Source organism: Jaculus jaculus, chromosome 5 (assembly GCF_020740685.1).
Source record: "Jaculus jaculus isolate mJacJac1 chromosome 5, mJacJac1.mat.Y.cur, whole genome shotgun sequence".
Classification (NCBI taxonomy): domain Eukaryota; kingdom Metazoa; phylum Chordata; class Mammalia; order Rodentia; family Dipodidae; genus Jaculus; species Jaculus jaculus.
The window spans coordinates 96,148,686-96,171,803 of record NC_059106.1 but is presented as its reverse complement, the minus strand read 5'-3'; the positions used below and the strand labels follow the sequence as shown (position 1 = coordinate 96,171,803).

The 23,118-nt window shown below is 40.7% G+C and overlaps 1 protein-coding gene and 1 pseudogene across 8 annotated transcripts in view; both read right to left on the bottom strand.

Moving 5' to 3' along the window:
- Patj (PATJ crumbs cell polarity complex component) overlaps nucleotides 1-23,118 on the bottom strand; it is a 430,613-nt gene that overhangs the window by 123,624 nt on the left and 283,871 nt on the right. For all 8 annotated transcript variants that reach the window (XM_045148899.1, XM_045148905.1, XM_045148902.1 and 5 more), the window contains one exon: nucleotides 14,217-14,289. In XM_045148899.1, the coding sequence (XP_045004834.1) occupies nucleotides 14,217-14,289 (73 nt within the window). The remainder of the gene's footprint in view (nucleotides 1-14,216; nucleotides 14,290-23,118) is intronic.
- On the bottom strand, nucleotides 17,068-21,168 carry LOC105944381 (annotated as a pseudogene).

Below are 23,118 nucleotides of genomic sequence, written 5' to 3'. Positions count from 1 at the left end.
AATTTTGTTTGTTCTCAGGTTTCCTAAGTCCTCTTTGCAAAAATACTATAATTATGAATTTATTACTCTCATTGCCAGTCTAAATTCATAGATATTTCTGTTGAACAAACAAACAAACTCACAAACTCAGCTGTGTTGTACCGTGTTGCTAACAGTGAGTGCCCTCCAATGTAGTGGTCTCTACCTGCCAATGTTGCCACTGCAGGTGACTGCACTCCCTGCCACTGCTGTCCTCTAACACCTGCACCTTGCCCACTTGTCCATCCCTACCAGTCAACTAGGGGATATAGCTCTGCTCTGGGTGCCCGTCCCTCTTGCCATAAGTGAAACAACATCCAGCTCCATGTGCCTGCCACAGTGCATTGCTTTGTGCGACCCTTCACACCCCAAGGCAAACTCTTTCCAGGCTGCCTATGCTGGCATTCTTCATGCAGGCCCAACCCCCAGCTCAGTGTGCCCCTCCTCCAACATTACTGCTACCTTGAAGGAGGCCCAGCAGTCCCAACAAATGGAAATTACCAGATGACAAATCCAAATGCCAAACAAGTAACACACATACACACACACACAACACAACACAACACAACATGCATGCCTAGTTCCATACAGAGGCCTCCCGTGAGAGCTATCTAGAGAAAATTCCACACAAATAATTCAAAAACACAATTTTTATAAATATATACAATAAACATAAAAGGGACATGAATCAACACCAGAAAGAAATCAAAAAGAGCACAGACAAACAACTGAAAGAACTCAGTAGACACCTGAATAAATTCAAAAAGGACATGATCAGGAGCTGAAATGAATGATAACAGAACACAAACAAATGGCTAAACAAAGCAAATCACACCAAGATATGAAAATGTAACTCAATTAAGACAGAAAATCTGGCACTTCCCCCAATCAAATGGGAATAAACAAATGCAGCAAGTCAAGTAAAAGCCTCCCTGGAAAGCCTTGCTAATAGAAGAGACCATATGGAAAATGAAATACCAGTACTGGAGGGAAAGGCAGAGAAAACAAGCAGGTACCACAAATCAATGACAATGAAAAATTTCAAAGTCTAGGAAGAGAGATGCACATGAAGATACAAAAGAAATGTAGAACTCCAAATAGACAGGATCTGAGGAGAACCCCCATATCACAGTACAGTCAAAATATCAAATATACACACACAAAAGAAAGAATACTTGCCTTGAGTGATGGCTTAGCAGTTGAAGACACTTGCTTACAAAGCCTGACTGCTAGGGTTTAAATTCTAGCACCCACATAAAGTCAGATACACAAAGTGGCACATGCATCTGGAATCCCTTTATAGTGGCAGAAGGCCCTGGCATGCCCATTCTTGGTCTCGGTTTCTCTCTCTCTCTCATTGAAAAATAACGTGCCCCCCGCCTCTTTCTCTCTCTTGCTCTCAAATAAACAAATAATAATAATTTAAAAAAAGGGAAGAATACTGAAAGACACAAAAGAGAAACAAATCACATACAAAGGCAGGCCCATCCATTTAATATTTGCTTTTTTAGTGTAAATTCTGAAAGCTAAAAGAATGTGAGATGATGTACTTAGTGTATTAAAAAATGACAGCTACCAGCACACACTACTATACCCAGAAAAATCATCTCTCAGACCAAGCAAGCAAAATTCTCCATCATAAAAAACACACTAGAAAATATGCCTACGAAGTGAGAGGCGCCTGCTTCTGAAGTCTGCAGGTCTGGGATTGATTCCCTAGTACCCATGTAAAGCCAGCTGCAGCAAGAGTCCCTGGCATGTCCATTCTTTCCTCCCACCCGAATAAACAAAAACATAAAAAAAAAAAAAAAAAAACTAGAGGAATTTGTGACTACTTGCTAGCTCTACAGGATACTAGAAGGAATATTTCAGACTGGAGAAAAAAAAAAACATTCAAGAGGTCAGAAGGAAAAATAATAAGCAATTGTATTAGTTGTCAAGCAAATGAAGCACACTGAACATCACAAAATCAACATGAAAGGAAATAACTCACAGCATTCAATAATAACTATAATACTAATGGTCTTAATTCATCAAACAACAGACATAGATATCACAACTGGATTCAAAAATAAGATCCATACTTTTTCTGTCTCCAAGAAACCCACCTGACTCTCAAAGATATACACTAGCTCAAGTGAAAGGACACAACAAGGTAACCCACAAAAACGGAACAAGATCAAAGAAGGTGATGCTACTCTAACATCTGACAAAACACACTTCAAACATAACTACAGAAAAGCTAAACGATACTTCATCAACCAAGAGGACATTACAATCCTAAATATATATGCACCAAAGACAAGGGCACCCAACTTCATAAAGCAAGTACTATTAGACATGAAGTCACAGATTAAACACAACACAGTTATAGTAGGTAACTTCAATATTACACTATTTCCAATAGACAGGCCAACAAGGCAAAAACAAAACAAACAACAACAACAAAAAATCACATTGGAACTAAAAGATAGCATAGAACAAAGAAACCTAATAGATGTACACAGAAAATTCTACCACAAAATTTTAGAATATTCATTCTTTTCAGCAGTCCACAAGGCATACTCTAAAATAGATCACATACAGGACACAAGCAGATTTCAACAAATTTAGGAAAATTGAAATAACCCATTATATTTTATCTGACCACAATTCAATTTTAGCTAGAAGTTAACAAGAAAACCTACACAAACTCAAGGAAAATTAACAAGATACTTGTTCACTGAAGTTATCAATAACATTCTTAGGGAGAAACTGCCCAGTGGTTAAGGTGCTTGCCTGCAAAACCTATGGAGCCAGGTTGGATTCCTCAGTATCCATATAAGCCAGATGTACAAGGTGGCAAATGCATCTGGGTTCATTTGCAGTGGCTAGGGGCCCTGGTGTGCCCATTCTCTCTCTCTTTCAGATAAATAAATAAATAAAAGCTTTTTTAAAAAAAATTCCTAGAATTTAATTTAAATGATAACACAACAGTGGGTTGGAGAGATGGCTTAGTGGTTAAGTGCTTGCCTGTGAAGCCTAAGGACCCAGGTTCAAGGCTTGATTCCCCAGGACCCATGTAAGCCAGAGGCACAAGGGGGTGCATGCATCTGAAGTTCATTTGCAGTGGCGGGAGGCCCTGGTGTGCCCATTCTCTCTCTCTTTCTCTGCCTCTTTCTCTGTCTGTTGCTCTCAAATAAACAAAAATAAATAAATAAATAAATAAAATCAATCAGAGAGAAAAGGCCAGGCATGGTGGCACAAACCTTTAATCCTAGCTTGGGAGGTGGAGGAAGGAGAACTGCCTTGAGTTTGACAGCCTGGACTAGAGTGAGACCCTATGTCAATCAAACAAACCAACAAACAAACTAAATCAGAGACCTCAAATAGCTTAATAATATATCTAAAGGTCTTGGACAAAGATGAATAAACAAACCTCCACAATAGTAGATGGAAAGAAACAACTGAGATAAAGAAAGAGACAAATGAAAAGAAAAACAAACAAATAAACAAAAAAAGACACCAATGAAATGAAAAGTCAGATCTTTGGAAAGATAAACAAGATTGATAAACCCTTAGCCAAAGTAATCAGAAGACACAGAAAACCTTAATTAATAAAATTAGAGATGAAAAGGGAGAGATTATAAGAGACAAACAAAATTCAAAAAATCTTAAGTATATACTTTAAGAGTCCACAAAATTGGATAATCTAAAAAAAATAGATCAATTTTTAGATTTACCAAATTTAAACCAAGATACAATTGATAGGGCTGGAGACATGGCTTAGCAGTTAAGGCATTTGCCTGCAAAGCCCCAGGACCCACGTAAATCAGAAGCACAAGGGGGCACATGCATCTGGAGTTTGTTTGCAGTGGTGAGAGGCCATGTCATACCCATTCTTTCTCTCTCTCCCTCTTCCTCCCTCCCTCTCTGCCCCTTTCTCTCTCTCGCTCTCTCAAATAAACAACTTAAAATTTTTTGTTTATTTTTATTTGTTTATTTGAGAGCGACAGAGAAAGAGAGAGAGAGAGAGAATAAATATGGGTGTGCCAGGGCCACCAGCCACTGCAAATGAACTTCAGATGTGACGCTCACTTGTACATCTGGCTAAGGTGAGTCCTAGGGAATCCAGCCTTGAACCTGGGTCCTTAAGCTTCACAGGCAAGTGCTTAACCTCTAAGCCATCTCTCCAGCCCTCAAATAAACAAATTTTTAAAACATTAAAAAGGATATAATTGATAATTTGGACAGATCTATAGCAACTAAAGAGAATGAAGCAGTAATAATAAAAATAAATCTTCCCTACCTCGGAAAAAAGAAAAGAAACAGCATAGGTCCAGATGGATTCACAGCAGAATTCTACCACACCTCTAAAGAACTAAAACAAATATTTCTCCAACTATTCCATAACATCAAAAGGGAAGGAAAACTTCCAAAGTCTTTCTATAGACCCAGTATTACTCTGGTACAAAACAGAAAAAGACATAACCATATGATGAACATAGATACAAAATTTCTCAATATAATACTTGCAAATCAAATTAAAAAAGATACAAAGAACATGATATACTATGACACAATGGGCTTCATTCCAGAGACACAGGGATGGTTCAACATATACAAATCAATAAATGTAATAAACCACATTTTTAAAAAAGGCAGAAGACTAGAAGAGATGCCTAAGTAGTTAAGGTACTTGCCTATGAAGCCTAAGGACCCAGGTTCGATTCCCCACTACCCAAGTAAGCCAGATGCATGGGTAGTACATGTGTCTGGAGTTCTTTGCAGTAGATAGAATCCCTGGTGCATCCATTCCCTCTCTCTACCTCTGTCTCTCTCTCAAATAAATAAATAAAAATAAAATCCATCTTTAAAAAAACTTTTTTAAAAAGGACAGAAATCATATAGCATCCCAACTGATGTAGAACAGACCTTTGACAAAAATCTCCTATCCCTTTATGATAATAGTCCTGGAGAAGATAGGAATGAAAGGAACATATCTCAACTTAATGAGGTTTATATACAAGAAACCTACAGCCAAGCATCATGCCAAATAGAGAAACACTTGAAGCATTATACTATGATCAGGAACAAGATAAGGGTGTTCACTCTTTCCATTTCTATTCAACACAGTACTTGAGGTCTTGCCCAGACCAATAACACAAGAGAAGGAACTACAAGGGCTACACATCGAAAAGGATGATGTTAAAGTACCCTTATTTGTAGGTGATACAACCCTACATATAAAGGACCCAAATGACCCATTAAGAAGCCCCAAGAGCAGATAAAACACTTTTAGCAGAGTGGCAGGATACAAAATTAACACATTAAAAAACTCAGTCACTTTCTCATATATCAACAACATATTAAGAAAGAAATAAGGAAAATGATTCTATTTATAATAGTCTCAAAAATATATGTATATTGCTCTACAATGTTTATTGCTGCTCAATTCACAATAGCTGGGAAATGGAACCAGCCTAGATGTCCCTCAACTGATGAATGGATAATGAAGATATGGCACATTTATACAATGGAGTTCTACTTAGCGGTAAAGAAAAATGAAGTTATGAAATTTGCAGGTAAATGGATGGATCTGGAAAGGATTATACTAAGTGAGGTAACCCAGGCCCAAAGAGCCGCATGTTCTCTCTCATATGTGGATCCTAGGTACAGATGATTGGGCTTCTGTGTGAGAAGGAAAAAACTCAGTAGCAGAGGCCAGTAAGTTAAAAAGGAGATATAAAAGGAAGAGAAAGGAAGTGAGGAGGGTACTTAATAGGTTGGTATTGTATGTATGTAAGTAGAAGAATAGATTAAGGGGGGGGGGAGGCCCAAAGTTAGGTCAGGGGAAGAGATTGAGTAAAGGAAAGGTAGAGGTAGGGCTAATCAAAATCTAAGAGGATGCAAGTAAACCATATGGAATCCTCCAGTTTCGGACAATGGAACACTCAAGAGACATAGGTCATTGTTAGAAAATTTTCAGTGCCAGGGATGGGATACTTCCAGTGAGTTGTTGGCCAGGGAGGTCCTTGATGCCCCTAAAACATTGTAGGCCATTATCAAGGCCCTTGGTTTCCTACCAGGAATAGGTGGTAAGACCCTATTGCTGAAGACTCCACATACTTGGGCTGCAAGGCCACTGAAAAATCCTGCTGGAACTGAGCTGATAACCTTCTCCATGTAGACCAGCTGACAGAAAGCTAGAAAAAGCTATTCTACATGTAGTTCAATGGGAGAAAGAGATTCCACTAGTGAAGATGCTCAACAGTGGACACTGCAAGCCTTATAATTGGCCAGCCAGGCCAAATGAACCAACAGGTGCAATAGTGGCACATCTATCATGGTGGAAACCAACTGCCCCCCAATTGGACTGGAGGCCTGCTCCATAGGGGGGAGCGAACACATCCCTGATACTGAAAACTTAAAACAAGGGTAGTCATGAGCTCTAGGGGTGTAACATCTGCTGATGTCTGGAAAAATGTATATACTATGCTTATCAAACTGTCCAGTAAGCACTTCTCTTAATATTTATACCCTTATATTAATGCTACTTTCACTTTGGATAGAGAATATTCTCTTTCCAGATGGCAGTGACCTTGGGATGACTCAGAAGGTATTACTGTGCTGGAAAGAAGTGACTGGAGTACTGAGTAACATCTTGATCACACCTTCCAAGGCTTAGGGTCTAACGTGGAAGAGGTGGCTGAAAGAATGTCAGAGCCGAAGGAAGGGTAGGACTCCTTACGTGCTCCTTCCAGACATAAAATGGCCTGGATATCCATGACCTCAGTAACTGACACTACCTACACAAGACCATCATAAGAGGAGGAAAAGACCATGACATCAAAAGTAAAAGAGAGACTGATTGAGATAGGGAGGGGGTATGATGGAGAGTAGAGTTTCAAAAGGGTAAGTGTGGGGGGAGGGTATCACCATGGGGTATTTTTTATAATCATGGAAGTTGTTAATAAAAAAAAATTTTGATATATGTATATCTTAGAATTAACCAAGGAAGTGAAAGAGCTGCACAATAAAAACTTTAAAACATTGAAGAGTGCTGGAGAGATGGCTCAGTAGTTAAAGGTATTTGCTTTCAAAGGCTAGTGGCCTAGGTTTGATTCCCTGGAACTTACATAAAGCCAGATGCACAAAGAGGCGCATGCATCGGAAATTTGTTTGAAGGGGCAGGGGACCCTTGCATGTATGTTCATTCTTTCCCTATCCTTCTTTCTGTCTCTCCTTTTCTCTCTCTGCTTGCAAATAAGTAATAAAAATATAAAAATAGCTGGGCGTGGTAGCACATGCCTTTAATCCCAGCACTTGGGAGGCAGAGGTAGGAAGATTGCCGTGAGTTCGAGGCCACCCTGAGACTCCATAGTGAATTCCAGGTCAGCCTGGGCTAGAGTGAGACCCTACCTTGAAAATCCAAAAAAAATAAAAATATAAATAAATAAATATATATATATACACATACATACATACACACACATATATAAATATATATATACATATATATGTTAATAAAATATATATATTACATATATATGTAAACAAATAAAAACGTCTCAAAAAAATCTTAAAAAGTGGTCCTTATCCTTAGTCATAACCATGCAAATTAATACCACTGTGATATTCCATCTCACTGGTCAGCGTAACTAGTATCAAAATAAAGCAAAACAAAACAAAAACCCAAGAACACAGTACAGCACATGCTGGCAAGGGTGTGGGGAAAGAGGGACCCTTATTCACTGTTGGATGGCAATGCAGGCTGGTACAGCTATTATGGAAATCCGTGTGGCAGATTTTCAAAAGCTAATACCAGAACAAGTGTCTGTAGAGGCCAGGAAGCTAGGAAAGGGTGATGGTGGGTGGGGGAGAAGTGATGTAGGGGGACAGCAGGACACATAGGACACCAAAGTAGAGGGGTGATCATAATGGAAGGAAAGGCTTGAGGAGGGACAGGGGTGAGGGATGCGAGATGGATGGGTAAAGGACAGATGAACCAAAACTAAGGATATGTGAATAGGCCAGATGGAAACCTACTACTTGGTATGACAAGTTTTTTTTTTTTTTTTAAAGTAATTAAGTAAAGGCCCCCTACATGTGGGGATAAAGGTACTACCAGAAGCCATAGGGTATTAATTGACAATCCCACTGCCTCGGGATGAGATATCCCCCGAGTTGTTGGTTAGGGAAGCTAAGAGACTCCTAAAACAATCCTGGCTAATATCATTGTCCACCAAAACTAAGTCCATATTGCTGAAGACCTTACATGCATTGGTTGCAGGATATAAAGAAGCCAAGCCCAGCCGGGCGTGGTGGTGCACGCCTTTAATCCCAGCACTTGGGAGGCAGAGGCAGGAGGATCGCCAAGAGTTCAAGGCCTCCCTGGTCAGCCTGAGCTAAAGTGAGACCCTTCCTCAAAAAACCAACAAGAAAAAAAAAAAAGAAAGAAAGAAACCAAGCCTGAACTGTGCTGAAAGCTTCCTCCCTACTGGTGCCAAAAGCTGTGGGGTGAGAATGGTCATTAACATTCATACCCAGCTATGGACCCTGTGTAGTTCACAAATGACTTTGCCAGGCAGGATGTGCAACAGTGGTAGGAGAGTTGTGAGAGTAACCAAGTTACCAAGAGCTCTCCAACTGGATTTGAGGAATGCTCCACAGCAAGGAAATCATGTCTGTGATACTGCCAGTCCAGCCAAGCATCTGTGGCTAGGGTCATGGAGAGTGGCAGCTGAGGGAGACCCAATACTTGATGGTAAATGGGCAGCATACTGCATTCTAAATATCTATTTGTTCCAATTTGTTCGGTACTCCTCTCAACCTTCAACACAGAAGTCTCTTTATGCAAAGGGTGAAGGTGATTATAGAGATCCACAGGTGACAGTCCAAGATTAAGTGCCTAGTATGTCCTCAGCCCTAAACATGACATCCAAAGCGAATGCTCCAAGGTTTGGTAACCTCAGAAGAGGGAGCCGACACCATGTAAAGGCAAGATGGGAGTGGGGCTGCAGAAAGCCATCTTCTGCACACACGGTGGCTACAGTCATGAGTGCACCCTGACTAATAATATACTCTAATCTGTACTTTCAGAGATGCCAAAAGTATCTTGATCAAAATAAAAAGTGTAGTAAAGGGCAGCATGGTGCATGCCTTTAGTCCTAGTACTTAGGAGGCAAAAGTCGGTGGACTGCCATAAGTTCAAGGCCACCCTGAGACTATAGTGATTTCTAGGTCAGCCTAGGCTACAGCAAGACCCTACCTCAAAAACACAACAAAACTAAACAAAAACTAAAACACCTGATGACTCACACACATATACATGTCTATTTTGGCATTCTCTTTTTTTTCCCCTTAAGGTTTAGAGAGACTTTATTAGATAAAGAGAAGGAAAGAGAAGAAAGCTCAGAGAGCTCCTGCCATGTGAAGGGCAAGAGGGGGTGGACAGCCCATGAAGAAATAAGGGAAGCTTACCAAAAGGTTGGCATTCAGGAGACGGTCAAGAGAGAGACCATTCTTTTACTTTTATTATTTATTATTATTATTTCTTTTGGCATCTCTTAAAAGCATGATACTGGAGATTAACTGTATCTGTCAATTAAAAAATTATGATAGAGGGCTGGAGAGATGATTTAGCAGTTAAGGCATATGACTGCAAAGCCTAAGGATCCAGGTTTGATTCTCCAGGTCCACATAAGCCAGATGCACATGGTGGCACATGCATCTGGAGTTCATTTGCAGTGGCTGGAAGCCCTGGCATGCCCATTCTCACTTTCTGTATCTCTCTCTCCTATCTCAAATAAATAATAAAATAGATAAATAAAATGTTTAAAAATTATGATAGAGCACAGTAAAAATTTGTGAAAAGCAAAGGGATATAGAGTGATGCTTTTTCTTTTTAATATACAGCATTTATTCAAGAAGGATGTGTAAAAGGCACCTGAAATTTAACTTTACTTATTTTATTTACTTATTCACTGTAGTGCTAGGGATTTGAATTAAGAGCCTGGTGCATTAAGTAAGTATACTCTAACACTGAGATACCTCTCTAACCCCAAATTAAAAGCCAACTTTTCTGCTTTCCTGTTGAAGAATAGCAATTGTCCAATAATCTGTAGTAAAGGTACTGCAAATCTAGTTTCCAGGGATAAGAGGACAGGAGTGACTGAAGACATTTCTCATCATCCCCTCCTCCACAATCAGGTGCTCAGTTCACAGTGCAGGTACTCAGATCATTATCACCATTCTCAGGCACTATCACAGCATAGATGCCAGGCTCACAGTTCAGGGCACAAGCCCACTGAGGTTCCTTTGATTTTAAAGCCTAAAAAGCTCTTGCTCTGCTACATGGCTTGACCTGGCCTACACATTTTGAGAGACTATTTATAATATCTTCTACTCAGACAGCTCTGCGTTAGACTGCATTACGAGGTTAACATGCTAGCAGGCTGGGTTCCCTGTTCTGTTACTTCTTGTTTTTGCTAATCTAGTTTATAAGCAATAGGCTATCTGCCACGTACTGTTTGAAGATGTTATAAGCTAGCTGTCTAAGTCTAGTGCTCCCCTGTCTCAGATCCAAGCTACTTTAAAGTAATTCATAATTTCCCAAGACCTCTTGAAACAGATTGGCCATCTGGCTCAATATCAAGGTAAAGGGAAAATAAAACATCTCAAGAGTAATAAAAATCTGTATTTTCCCCTTTGCTTTTGGTTACTTAATGATATTTATCTGCAAGGTCACTGAAATTCCATAATTCCTTGCTAGAATATAAGATTTTTGCTAAACAGAAGAATGAAACAAGTAAACCGAGTCAAAGTGTGCAATCAAGTTACAAACACCTTAAAGTACAAAAGAAAAAAATAGCATAGGTTTATCTGATTATTCCCCTTGGCTGCCACATTCAATCAGTCCAGTTTGACTCAAACTCTCAAACATCAGGATTCTGCTGACTTCCCGTCATTTCCAACATCCACATACACCCACATTCAAGCCTAGTTCTGTTGTCTGCCTTCCTACAATCTATTCTCTGCTTGGAAGCTATGGAAATTCAGAATATGCCACTCCAAATTAGGAGGGTTGATGAGCTAAAAAGAAGCAGGTAAGGCAAGGCTCCCGGCCTCGTCTCTTTGCTAGTAAGACAAAAGGGAAAAGTTGTCTTTCCACCCCTTCCCCATCTGGATTATTCCTGGGGACAACCAGGGATGCTTCAGGTTTGGAGATGGCCAGTACCACCAGTCAGTCTTTAACGGCGAGTGACTGACTTTCCTCAGAGTCCTGCCCTTAGACCTTCTTGTATCCCCTTGTTTTGCTAAAAATAAGCTTTTCTTTGGGGAAGATGTTAGGAAAATGGGAATTCAAAACCACTCTTTGAGAACTACTCATTCCCTAGGTATCTTTTACTGTGAAAGAAATATACAAACTAATAAACTTTGTTTTGCTCTAGCTAACCTGTTTTATTACATGAGCCCTTTCCAATTAGGATCTTATAGGGGGTAATGAGAAAAAATATTTTTCTTCCTCTAAATGGAACCATTAAAACTGCCTATCAGGGCACTTCGCCTCCTTGTTTGAAAGCTGCCAGTGTTTCCAGTGTTCATAGAGAAGAAAACCCCAGTGTCTGCTCTGACTTTCATGGCCTCTATTCTCTCTCTCCTCCAGGCTCATTCGCACTAGGGAGCTATTTGTGTCCACTCTACAGGGCACACTCTAACTCATTACTTCTGCATGCCTGGCTCCTTCTCATCATTCTGATCTTGTTGGAATTTCACCTACAAGCTAGCACTTCCCCCACTCCCCAGCCATCCGTCTGTCTGTCTGACTTTCACTCTAGCCTTAGGCTGACCTAGATGGAATTTACTCAGTAGCTAAAGCTGGCCTTAATCTCAGGACAATCCTCCTACCTCAGCCTCCTGAGTGCTGGAATTAAAGGTGTAAGCAGCCATGCCTGGCTATAAGAACCCTTCTCAATGACTTATTCAAGTGTTCTCCAGCCAGATTATCTGAATTTTCTTCCAGGCACTGCAATCTGGTAATTCATGTATCTTATTTATCTTTTTCTACTCATTAGAATACAAACAGAGCCATGGCAAGGAGTTTTACCTGTTTTTTTTTTTTTTTTTTTTTTTGGTGGGGTCTCACTGTAGCTTAGCCTGACCTGGAATTCACTATGTAGTCTCAGGGTGGCCTCGAATTCTTGCAATCCTCCTACCTCTGTCTCCTTAGTGCTGGGATTAAAGGAATGTGCCACCATGCCCGGCTTATCTGTTTTATTCACAATAATATCTCCAATATCCAAAATGAGTCTTGCTACATATATACATAAACTTGTTAAGTATATGAAATAAATAAATGTATTATTCTGTAACCAAATGCTTACTAAAAGAGACACCATTTATATACACTTTTATTTATTTATTTTGAGGCTGTATCTCACTTTAACCCATACTGATCTGGAACTCACTCTAGTTTAGGCTCACTTCAGCCTCCTAAATGCTGAGATTATAGGTGTGAGCCACTATGTCCAGCTTCTATGCTTATTGCAGAAAAAAATACATATATACTAAATAGTCAACATTTATTGGTTATGAAAGGAACTCTCTTTATAATACTTCTGCATTGCGTAATTACTAACAATAGTATATATTTTTGGATTAAAAATCATTCAGTAAAAAATGTGAAAAGGAATTGGAGAGATGGCATAGCAGTTAAGGCGCTTGCCTGCAAAGCCTAAGGATCCATGTTTGACTCTCCATATACCATGTAAACTAGACTACAAGGTCACACAAGTGTGCAAGGTAGCACATGCACACTAGATGGCACATGCGCTTGGAGTTCAATTGCAGTGGCTGGGGGCCCTGGAGTGCTAATTCTCTCTCTCTCTCTTTCATAAAAACAAAAACAAACAGAAATGTGAAGAGAATATTTCATCAGCTGGCGGGGGGGTGGCAAATTGAGTATGTTCAATTCAAAAATCTAAAACTCTCCAAAAACTCTGAACTTTTTGAGTACCTTCATCTTGCTACGAAAGTAAATATCTACAACCAACCATAGGTTACAGTCAAAATGCAGATGTACTAAACTATTATGTAACATCACCTTCAAGCTATGTGCATAGGTGAATGTGGAACACAAATGAATTCAGTACTTAGATTCAAGTTCCATCCTTAAGATACCTTATGCAGGTATTCCCAAGTCTCACTTTTGGTGCTCAGCATTTTCAAGCAGCAACAATAAACTTGTTTAGCCATAATTAGCTGGCTATCTATGTAGCTACCACCTGTCTTTCTGTCTGCCTGCCTATATGTATCTATGTCTGCCTGCCTGCCTGCCTGCCTGCCTGCCTGCCTGCCTGTCTGTCTATCTATCTATCTAACATTCTAAAAGCAGAAATGGTTATACTAAAAGCAATCTGGTTATACTAGTAACTGTTATATTAATACATGAAAAATTGTCAGGTGTGGTGGTGCACGCTTTTAATACCAGCATTCGGGAGGCAGAGGTAGGAGGACTGCCGTGAGTTCGAAGCCAACCTGAGACTCTGTAGTGAATTCCAGGTTAGCCTGGGCCAGCTAGAGTAAGACCCTACCTCGAAAAACCAAAAAAAAAAAAAAAAGGTGAAAAATTATTTAAAGACACTTATGCTCACAGGTATTAAAGTATTTTGAAACCTAACCATAAACAAACAGTCATAAAGTAGAGAATTTTCTAATAAATTCTGAAAAGTTCAATTAGGTCAAAATTATACATCTAAGGAATTCTGTAACTTAAACCTTATTTACAAGCAAAATGATACATAAACAGAAAGAGAAACACACACAGAGTGTATGAGTGTGCCAGCCCTGCCCCCCACAAGCCACCGCAAGAAAACTCCAGATGCATGCACTGCTTTCTGCATGTGGCTTTACATGGGTACTGGGGAGCCAAACCCTGGTCATTGTGTTTGCCTGCAAAACCTCTTAACTGCTGAGCCATCTCTCCAGCCTCAATTCTGTAACTTTTAAAAAGGCAATATTCATATGAATATGTCTAACATTGTTCCACATTACTTTATAATCATATACTCAAATGCTTCCTATTTTAATCAGGGAAACCCACTGGTTACATATAATGTGCCTAGAATATTAAATTTGAAACATCAACAAAGTCAGTAATAGTAATAACGATTAAAAGTGCATCAAGTGCAGTGACATCTCATTAAGATCAACCTTACCTCAACAGATAACGGAGAGCTTGATGATAACGAGAAGGGAGCAACAGCCATTTGATTGACAGCATCTTCATTTCTGTGAATTGTGAATAGGCAGTCAGTACTTGGTTCCTGGTTCAAATTACAAATACTTCCTTAGTTCTCACTTCAGAGTTCACCCACAGCACCAAAGAATTAAATAGGTATATATACATAGATATCACAAATGCAAATATATTACACAGAGAGACAAGGCACTCAAGAGATGCTCAGAGATCATTACTAGTAATAGACTAATGACTTGGGAAGTGGCTAAACCCAGCTTATAAAGGCTGGCACCATTCTATGGAAGTGTCAACTCTCAGCACTGTGGAATGTAAATCTTTTGAATGGATGTGCATAAACTCTAGGCCCCACTCTTGTCTACAGTGCTTTGTTCTTTGAACTAGAAATGTTCCCAGCCTCCTCACTTGACTTCTAACATTGCTGGGCTGAGTGAAGGATGACAGGACAGTGAGGAGGAGGATGCACAGGAGCACAGATCACTGGCAATGCCTCATGGGTTAAGTGAATATTACTTGTCACCTTAACAATGCCAAGCTGCGGTGGGGGGAGGGTGTGCAGGGGTGGAGGTGGGAACAACTGAAATTTCATTACCAGGGTGGCAAGCACACAGCAATTTCTAAAACATCAATTTGGATTATTATTTCACATTTCCAGCAAATGATAGACTGTGATTCAGTAGGAGATAATAAGTATCCCTTACCACTTACCCATTATGCAGGACGAATATAATTATGTTAAGACTTATGTCAAGTTTAACTTTATCATTCTCAAAATAAACTATGAAAGTGCACAAAGGTACTTCTTGTTTATATGTATGACCTAAAGGCTGGGGGTGTAGTTCATTGGCACAACGCTTGCTTAGCATGTGTGAATCCTTGAGTCCCAGTCGCACATGCTAAGAAGTCACAGATGTCTATGTCTCCCCATACAATCAGCATACACAGAGAAGTAACTGCCTGATTTGGCAACCAGATCACAAGTCCGTGGTCGACATCATGCCTGTGCTGGTGCTCTAACCGCACCACTACCGCCCTGAAATGGCATCTTTATTAGGGTTACATGTACATGCTATTCATCCTTCTCTTCCAATATGAAGTCAATAATCTTAAGTAGATAAATTACTCCTTAAAGTTCAAATACTATATTGATGTCCTCTACATTCCATATTTATATTAACTCAGATCTTTTCCTGAACTTAGTATCTGCATATTTACTTCCACTTAATATTTTTCTACCATGTCTTACAAAAATCTCAAATAAAATATAAATTTTAATCCCACTAGTCCCCAGATGTTTCCACAATTTCCCTCACCTGCGTGAACAAGGTCTACCTTGTTCAACCAAGAACCAACAGTCTTTCTTGAGACCTTCTGCCTGTCAGCTGCACTTCAGCCCATCAACAGGTTTTGTTGATTCTAATTCAAACTATATCTCCTTCTTTAAAAAAAATATATATATTTAATTATTTATTTCAGAGAGAGAGAGAGAGAGAGAGAAGTGGGGGTGGTGGTGATAGAAAATGGGTGTGCCAGGGCCTCCAAGCACTGCAAACAAACTCTAGATACATGTACCACCTTGTGCATCTGGCTTATGTGGGTCCTGGGGAATTGAACCTGGGTCCTTTGGCTTTTCAGGCAAGCACCTTAAAGGCTAAGCCATCCCTCCAACCCAATTTCTTTTATTAAAAAAAATTGGGGGAGGGGTGTTGGAAAAATGGCTTAGCCATTAAGGTGCTTGCCTGTGAAGCCTTAGGATCCTGGTTCTATTACCCAAAACCCATGTAAGTCAGATGCACAAGGTAGCACATGCTTTTGGAGTTCATTTGCATTAGCTACAGACCCTGGCATGCCCATTCTCTCTATCACATAATAAATAAATAAACAAATAAAATTTTGTTAACTTGTAAGCAGTTACAAAGGGAAGGGAGAAAGAAGGGAGGGATGGAGTGAGAGAAAGAAAATGAGTGCACCAGGGTCTCTTGCTACTGCAAATGAACTCCAGTTACATGTGCTACTTTGTGCATCTGGCTTTATGTGGGTACTGAGGAATCAAACCCAGGCTGTCAGGCTATGTAAGCAAGCACCCTCAACCACAGAGTCATCTTTACAGCTCCTATTTGCCATTTCTCATTGTTTACCTGAATGAAAAAGCTTCCTGTTTGATTTCCCTAATCATATCTTCCTAACAATCCTCCCTCTAATTGATTCTTCATGCAGCACAGTATTAATAGTCATAGCACATAAATCTGATTATATGTAAGTCATGGCTTAAAATCCTCCTATGGTTTCTTTTATTTATTTGCAAGCAGGAGGGGAGGAGGGAGACAAAATGAATATGGACACACCAGGGCTTCTAGCCACATGCAAACGAACTCCAGATGCATGCACCCTTTGTGCATCTGGCTTTATGTGGGTCCTGCAGAATAGAGCCCAGGTCGTTAGGCTTTGCAGGCAAGTGCCTTGACCACTGAACTATTTCTCCATCCCCTCCCTATGGTTTCTTATTACAGTTCAGATGCAGTTTCTTGTTCTGCTCAATGGAAGAAACCTCTCCACCAGCTGTGAGGCACTAGGGAAATTGCTTCTTGGAGCCTCAGTTTCTAGACTGTGAAAGGAAGTAGTAAGATGGTGGAAATTCCTTGTGAAATGAGACGCAACGTAAAGAAATGAAGTCCAGACTTAGGAGCCATGCCAAACCAGCCTAGGGAGGAAATAACCAGAAGAACAGCAAAATGCATTCTTTTACTGAAAAGTGAAGGAGTATAAGAAATTATCAAAAATAGCAGAGAAGTAGGAGAGACCCAGAAATTCTAGAGATCACAGAAGTAGGCAGAAGCAACTCCAGCAGCAGCACTGGTTTGTACAGCCTGGCTGCCAGGCTCTGTCTGAGCAGCAGGAAAAGCCAGGTGTAGGGATTTTCCACTGACACCAGCTTCCTCACCAAGTCCAGATATCTGAAGAGAAGAGAGCAGGGACCAGCTGAACAGCTCTTGAGGAAGAGGACTATGGGGACCAGCTACTCAGCTCCAGTATAACTTCAGGCATCCAATACATCTTCCCCCCCGCCCTTTGCCCCCAACCACCAGCATATGCAACCACTGGAGACCTGGGAAAGGGAACTCAGCTACACAGTACCCAGTACAGGTGATCAGAGCAGTAGACCCACCAACACAGCCAAGCCTACCTGAGCCCACAGCACAGTAAAGAGGGACCCAAGTGGGTGTGCAGCGTAGTTGAGACGAAAGCCAACTGAGAAGGTAACAGTGGCTACTTACATTAGGTCAGTACCCTCCACAAGCCTGGTAACAGGCTTCCATTGGAAGTGCTAACCACACAGATGTCTTTTCTTTTTTTTATATTTTATAATCTCAAAGTAGTTTTTTTTCTTTTTTAAAATATTTATTTTTTATTTAATATTTATGAACGTTTCTCATGGTTATAAAAAAAATCCCATGGTAATACCCTCCCTCACCCCCATACTTTCCCCTTTGAAATTCCATTCTCCATCATATTACCTCCCCATCTCAATCATTTTACTTAAATATATACAATAACAACCTATTAAGCACCCTCCTCCCTTCCTTTCTCTTCCCTTTATATCTCCTTTTTTTTCATGTTTTATTTTATTTTTAAATTTTTATTAACATTTTCCATGATTATAAAAAAAAGATCCCATGGTAATTCCCTCCCTCCCCTCTGACACTTTCCCCTTTGAAATTCCATTCTCCATCATATTACCTCCCCATCTCAATCACTGTACTTACATATATACAATATCAACCTATTAAGTACTCTCCTCCCTTCCTTTCTCTTCCCTTTTTGTCTCCTTTTTAACTTACTGGCCTCTGTTACTAAGTATTTCCCTTCTCACACAGAAGCCCAATCATCTGTACCTAGGATCCACATATGAGAGAGAACATGTGGCGCTTGGCTTTCTGGGCCTGGGTTACCTCACTTAGTATAATCCTTTCCAGGTCCATCCATTTTCTGCAAATTTCATAACTTCATTTTTCTTTACTGCTGAGTAGAACTCCATTGTGTAAATGTGCCACATCTTCATTATCCACTCATCAGTTGAGGGACATCTAAGCTGGTTCCATTTCCCAGCTATTATAAATTGAGCAGCAATAAACATGGTTGAGTATGTGCTTCTAAGGAAATGAGATGAGTCCTTTGGATATATGCCTAGGAGTGCCATAGCTGGGTCATTTGGTAGATCAATCTGTAGCTGTTTTAGGAACCACCACACTGTTTTCCACAATGGCTGGACCAGACTGCATTCCCACCAGCAGTGTAGAAGGGTTCCTGTTTTTCCACATCCCCGCCAGCATTTATGATCATTTGTTTTCATGATGGTGGCCAATCTGACAGGAGTGAGATGGAATCTCAATGTAGTTTTAATCAGCATTTCCCTGATGACTAGTGACGTAGAACATTTTTTTAGGTGCTTATATGCCATTCGTATTTCTTCCTTTGAGAATGCTCTATTTAGCTCCATAGCCCATTTTTTTTCTTTTTTGTTGTTTTTTTATAGCCCATTTTTTGATTGGCTTGTTTGATTCCTTATTATTTAAATTTTTGAGTTCTTTGTATATCCTAGATATTAATCCTCTATCAGATATATAGCTGGCGAAGATTTTTTTCCCATTCTGTAGGTTGCCTCTTTGCTTTTTTCACTGTGTCCTTTGCAGTGCAAAATCTTTGTAATTGCATGAGGTCCCAGTGATTAATCTGTGGTTTTATTGCCTGAGCAACTGGGGTTGTATTCAGAAAGTCTTTTTGCCAAGACCAATATGTTGAAGGGTTTCCCCTACTTTTTCCTCTAGCAGTTTCAGAGTATCAGGTCTGATGTTAAGGTCTTTAATCCATTGGGACTTAATTCTTGTGCATGGCGAGAGAGAAGAATCTATTTTCATCCTTCTGCAGATATATATCAGTTTTCAAAACACCATTTGCTGAAGGGGCTGTCTCTTCTCCAATGAGTATTTTTATCGAATATCAGGTGGCTATAGCTACTTGGGCTTACATGTTCCTGTCCTCCCCTACCACCCCTGCCTGGCGTCTCACTAAAAGCCAGGTGCTCCATGGGGATTGGCTAAGACAGGGGACAGCCACAACTTGTATTCTAAATGCAGCCTCTCCCAGGGGCCAGGCCAGGATGAGGGTACAGAACGAAAAGCCCCAGGTTTCTTGGATATTCAAGAAGGGGTCCTTCCTCACTGACACTAGGAGCAGGGCTGGGCACCATCCTGTGGGTGTGTTTGTTCTTTATTTCTACATTTGAACTTGGATAGCGTAATGTCAGGAATAGATCCTGGACTAGAAGAATCAAATCCTTTCAGCAAAACTTGATGCTGAGGAATGGCACAGTGACTGTTATATACTCAAGTTGGGGTTGGGGGTATCTCTTGGAAGCCCACCCAAGGGGATAAATACCCCCAGTGAATGTCTCCCATCCCTACCTCTGTAGCTCTTAACAGCTGAACAAGGCCTGTGTAGAAAATTTCTGGAGTATGATTTATAAAAATATTATACATCATTCCTGCGGTTGGGAGAGCTGTGAATTAACTGGGTGGTTTCCTACCCCATCTTAAGGGAGACATGTCTGTTTGCTTCCTTTCACAGTCTCTCCCTACTGCAGAGGCCAGGACCCTGGGGTCAACAGCTGCCAGGCTTAACAGAGGAAAAAAAAGAGAGAAAGAGAAAAGACAAGAAAAAGAAAACAGGAAATGAGAAGAGTGAATTAAATTTGAATTTTAGGCAAACAAAAGATTTTGGGGTTTTTGTTTTGTTTTGTTTTGCCTTTATGAGACAGTCTCTTAATTTCGTTTTCCTATTTATAAGTCAAAGATCTTTCCACTATAAATTTCAAAAAAGGTTGCATATACTTGGAAGTTCTAGTTTCTTATAGTTTGGCTTCTTTAGCATTAAAAAGACGTCTCGATCTGCTAATGCATAAATTCCCTTGGAACAATCTCGGTTCTTTCCTGAAAAGTCACCAACCATAGTGTGAGTTTTTCCACTTCTGGTCTGCCCATAGGCAAAGCATGTAGCCATCACCCTTTCAAATATAGTTTCCACTAGTGGTCTAGCCGTAAACCTGTAAACCATCTCATTAGGAGCTGAGTTGTCAAAGGCATAGTCAAAATGAAATGTTTGGTTTTCTAAGTACCTTGTTAAATCTACCTTCTGTTTGGGTTCATGTACCATGACAACGTCTTTGGGGATTGTGATTACATCAAGATCTTTCAATTGAGTTTCTTTTTTATTCAGTGGCTGTTTTCGTACACAAACACATATCCTATGTTCGTCAGTGGGATCTGCTGTGGTTAACAGTCTGTAATCCAAACTTACTCTGAAGTCTCTGATCATACCCATAATTTCATAATTTGTATTTGTAGCATCAACATCCTGGGCTCTCTTTTCTCTAAGTTCTTGCTGTTGTTATCTCCTTTTTCCTTGTTTTTCTTGTAATTTTTCCACTTCTTTCACACAATTAGATGTTCTACGTGCATTCTTTTGTGCAAAGGATGATTGTTTGGGAAGCTGACTGGGCTGTGCGCGCGCTGAATCAACCACTCTATTATCTCTTGGTGGAGGATCACTCTTAACAGATGCTACAGAACATCGATTCTTTACAATTTTGTTGCCTTTGGCTGAGGAGGTTGATGGTGGAGGTATTTCTGGACTGGTTCACTTTCTTCATCAGGTACAAGGTCAGGGTTGAGTGAGAAGTTGCTCTCCAAGTCAATCTCTTTGCCTTTTGTATCTCCATTTTCTATCCACTGGACGGTTACACATTCATTGTTTGCATTTAAAGATGTTACCGTTGCTTGATGTATTTGGCCATCGCTGTGCTTGATCTCCACGTAGATGCTGATCTGGATCTTGCCAAAGTTGGCCTTTGCCATCATCACCTCATCTGGAGCGGCGGGACGGGAGGGGACGGAAAAGGTGGGCAGGGGAGGGGTGGGCAGGGGAGCGGTGGCCCGAGGCCTGGGAGACAGGGTGATGGCGCACCGGAGGAGAACAAGTAGCAGCGGCACACAGGCCTGGTGGAGGCTCCCCACCCCGCCCGCCGGGGCCTGCAATGAGGAGGAAGAAGAGTATGAGGAGGAAGAGGAGGAGGATGCTTGGGCGTTGGGCGAGAGCTCGCGGGCACGTGGGCAGAGCGATGGTGCAGGCCGGGCTCGGGGGAGGCGGGCACAGCACGCCTGGGCACTGCCCCAAAAGCCTTTTGTCACATTAGAAGCAGCAATGACTCCACTTCTGAGTACCACCTTTACTGTTACCATCAGGCTCACACTGATGGCAGAAAACACCTAAAAGCAGCTTGTGGGAAAAGAGGTTTATTTTGGCTTACAGATTCAAGGGGCTCCATGATGGCAGGAGAAAACAATAGCATGAACAGAAGGTGGACATCACCTCCTGGGTATCATAAGATGGACAACAGCAACAGAAGAGTGTGCCAAACACTGGCAAGAGGAGGCTGACTATATCACCCATAAGTCCACCTCAACAACACACTGCCTCCAGGAGGGTGTTAATTCCCAAAATGCCATCAGCTGGGGACATGGTATTCAGAATACCTAAGTTTATGGGGGACATCTGAATCAAACCACCACAAGGACCCCAAAGACTCTACCAGCAAGCTGTTAGAGCTGATAAACACTTTTAGCAACTTAGCAGGACACAAAATGAACACAAAGAAATAAGTAGTTGTCCTATATACTAACAACAAGCATGTGGAGAATGACATCAGGAAATCACTCCCATTCACAATTGCCTCAAAAAACAAAGTACTCTGGAATAAACCTAACCAAGAAAATGAAGGATCTCTACAATGAAAACCTTAAAACACAAGAGAGAAATTGCAGAAAACACTAGGAAATGAAAAGATATCCCATGTTCCTGGATTGGAAGAACCAATATTGTGAGAGTGGAGTTGTGAAGGGGAAAGTGGGAGAAGGGAGGGAATTATCAAGGTCTATTGTTTTTAAGTATGAAAGTTGTCAAGAAAAAAAAAAAGAAATAAGCTCCTGGTACATCTCTCACTTTGTCCATTTCTCGGATTCTTGAATTGTCTACTACTCAAGCCAAATCAAAACAATAGAAGAGCTGGGCATGGTGGCACATGCCTTTAATCCCAGCACTTGGGAGGCAGAGTTAGCATGAGTTTGAGGGCACTGTGAAACTACATAGTGAATTGCAGGTCAGCCTGAGCTAGAGCAAGACCCTACCTCAAAAAAAAAAAAAAAAAAAAAAAAGAGAGAGAGAAAAGAAAAAACTACAAAGTGCAAAGGAGTATGAGGAATCTCCTTCTGACAGCACTGCAGGTGCCTCACATAGGCTCTTGTGTTGAGACAGGACTCATTTTTCAAGAGGCACAACCTCTTCCTCAGCAGTTGTACACGTGCATACATGAACACAAATAGCAACAAGTCACCCCAGGTTAAGTAATAGCATTTCCTAGCAGTGGGATGGAATCTTATTTCTTTGGAAGCTCAGCTGGTAGCAGGACGTCCAGCAAGAGAATAGACATGCTACAAATGTCCAACATGACCTTAACCAAGCAGAGCTATCAGACTAAGCCATGTGCTCTCCAATCTGCTTCCATGCGCACATGACAATGTGCTACCTGCAGTCAGCCAGTAGAGGACATGCCCTGGCATGTCCCTAGTTCATAGTATCTAGATGGACCATCATACTCACATTACCTACACAAAGAATCCTGCATACAAAATGAGTGAATATAGGAGGCAAATGTTTGCATCAGTTTGGGGGCAACAAAATTCTCTCTCCTGAGGACTCAGAATTGAGAGCAGACAAAATGGGTTCAGAAGTACGTTGTCAAGACACTA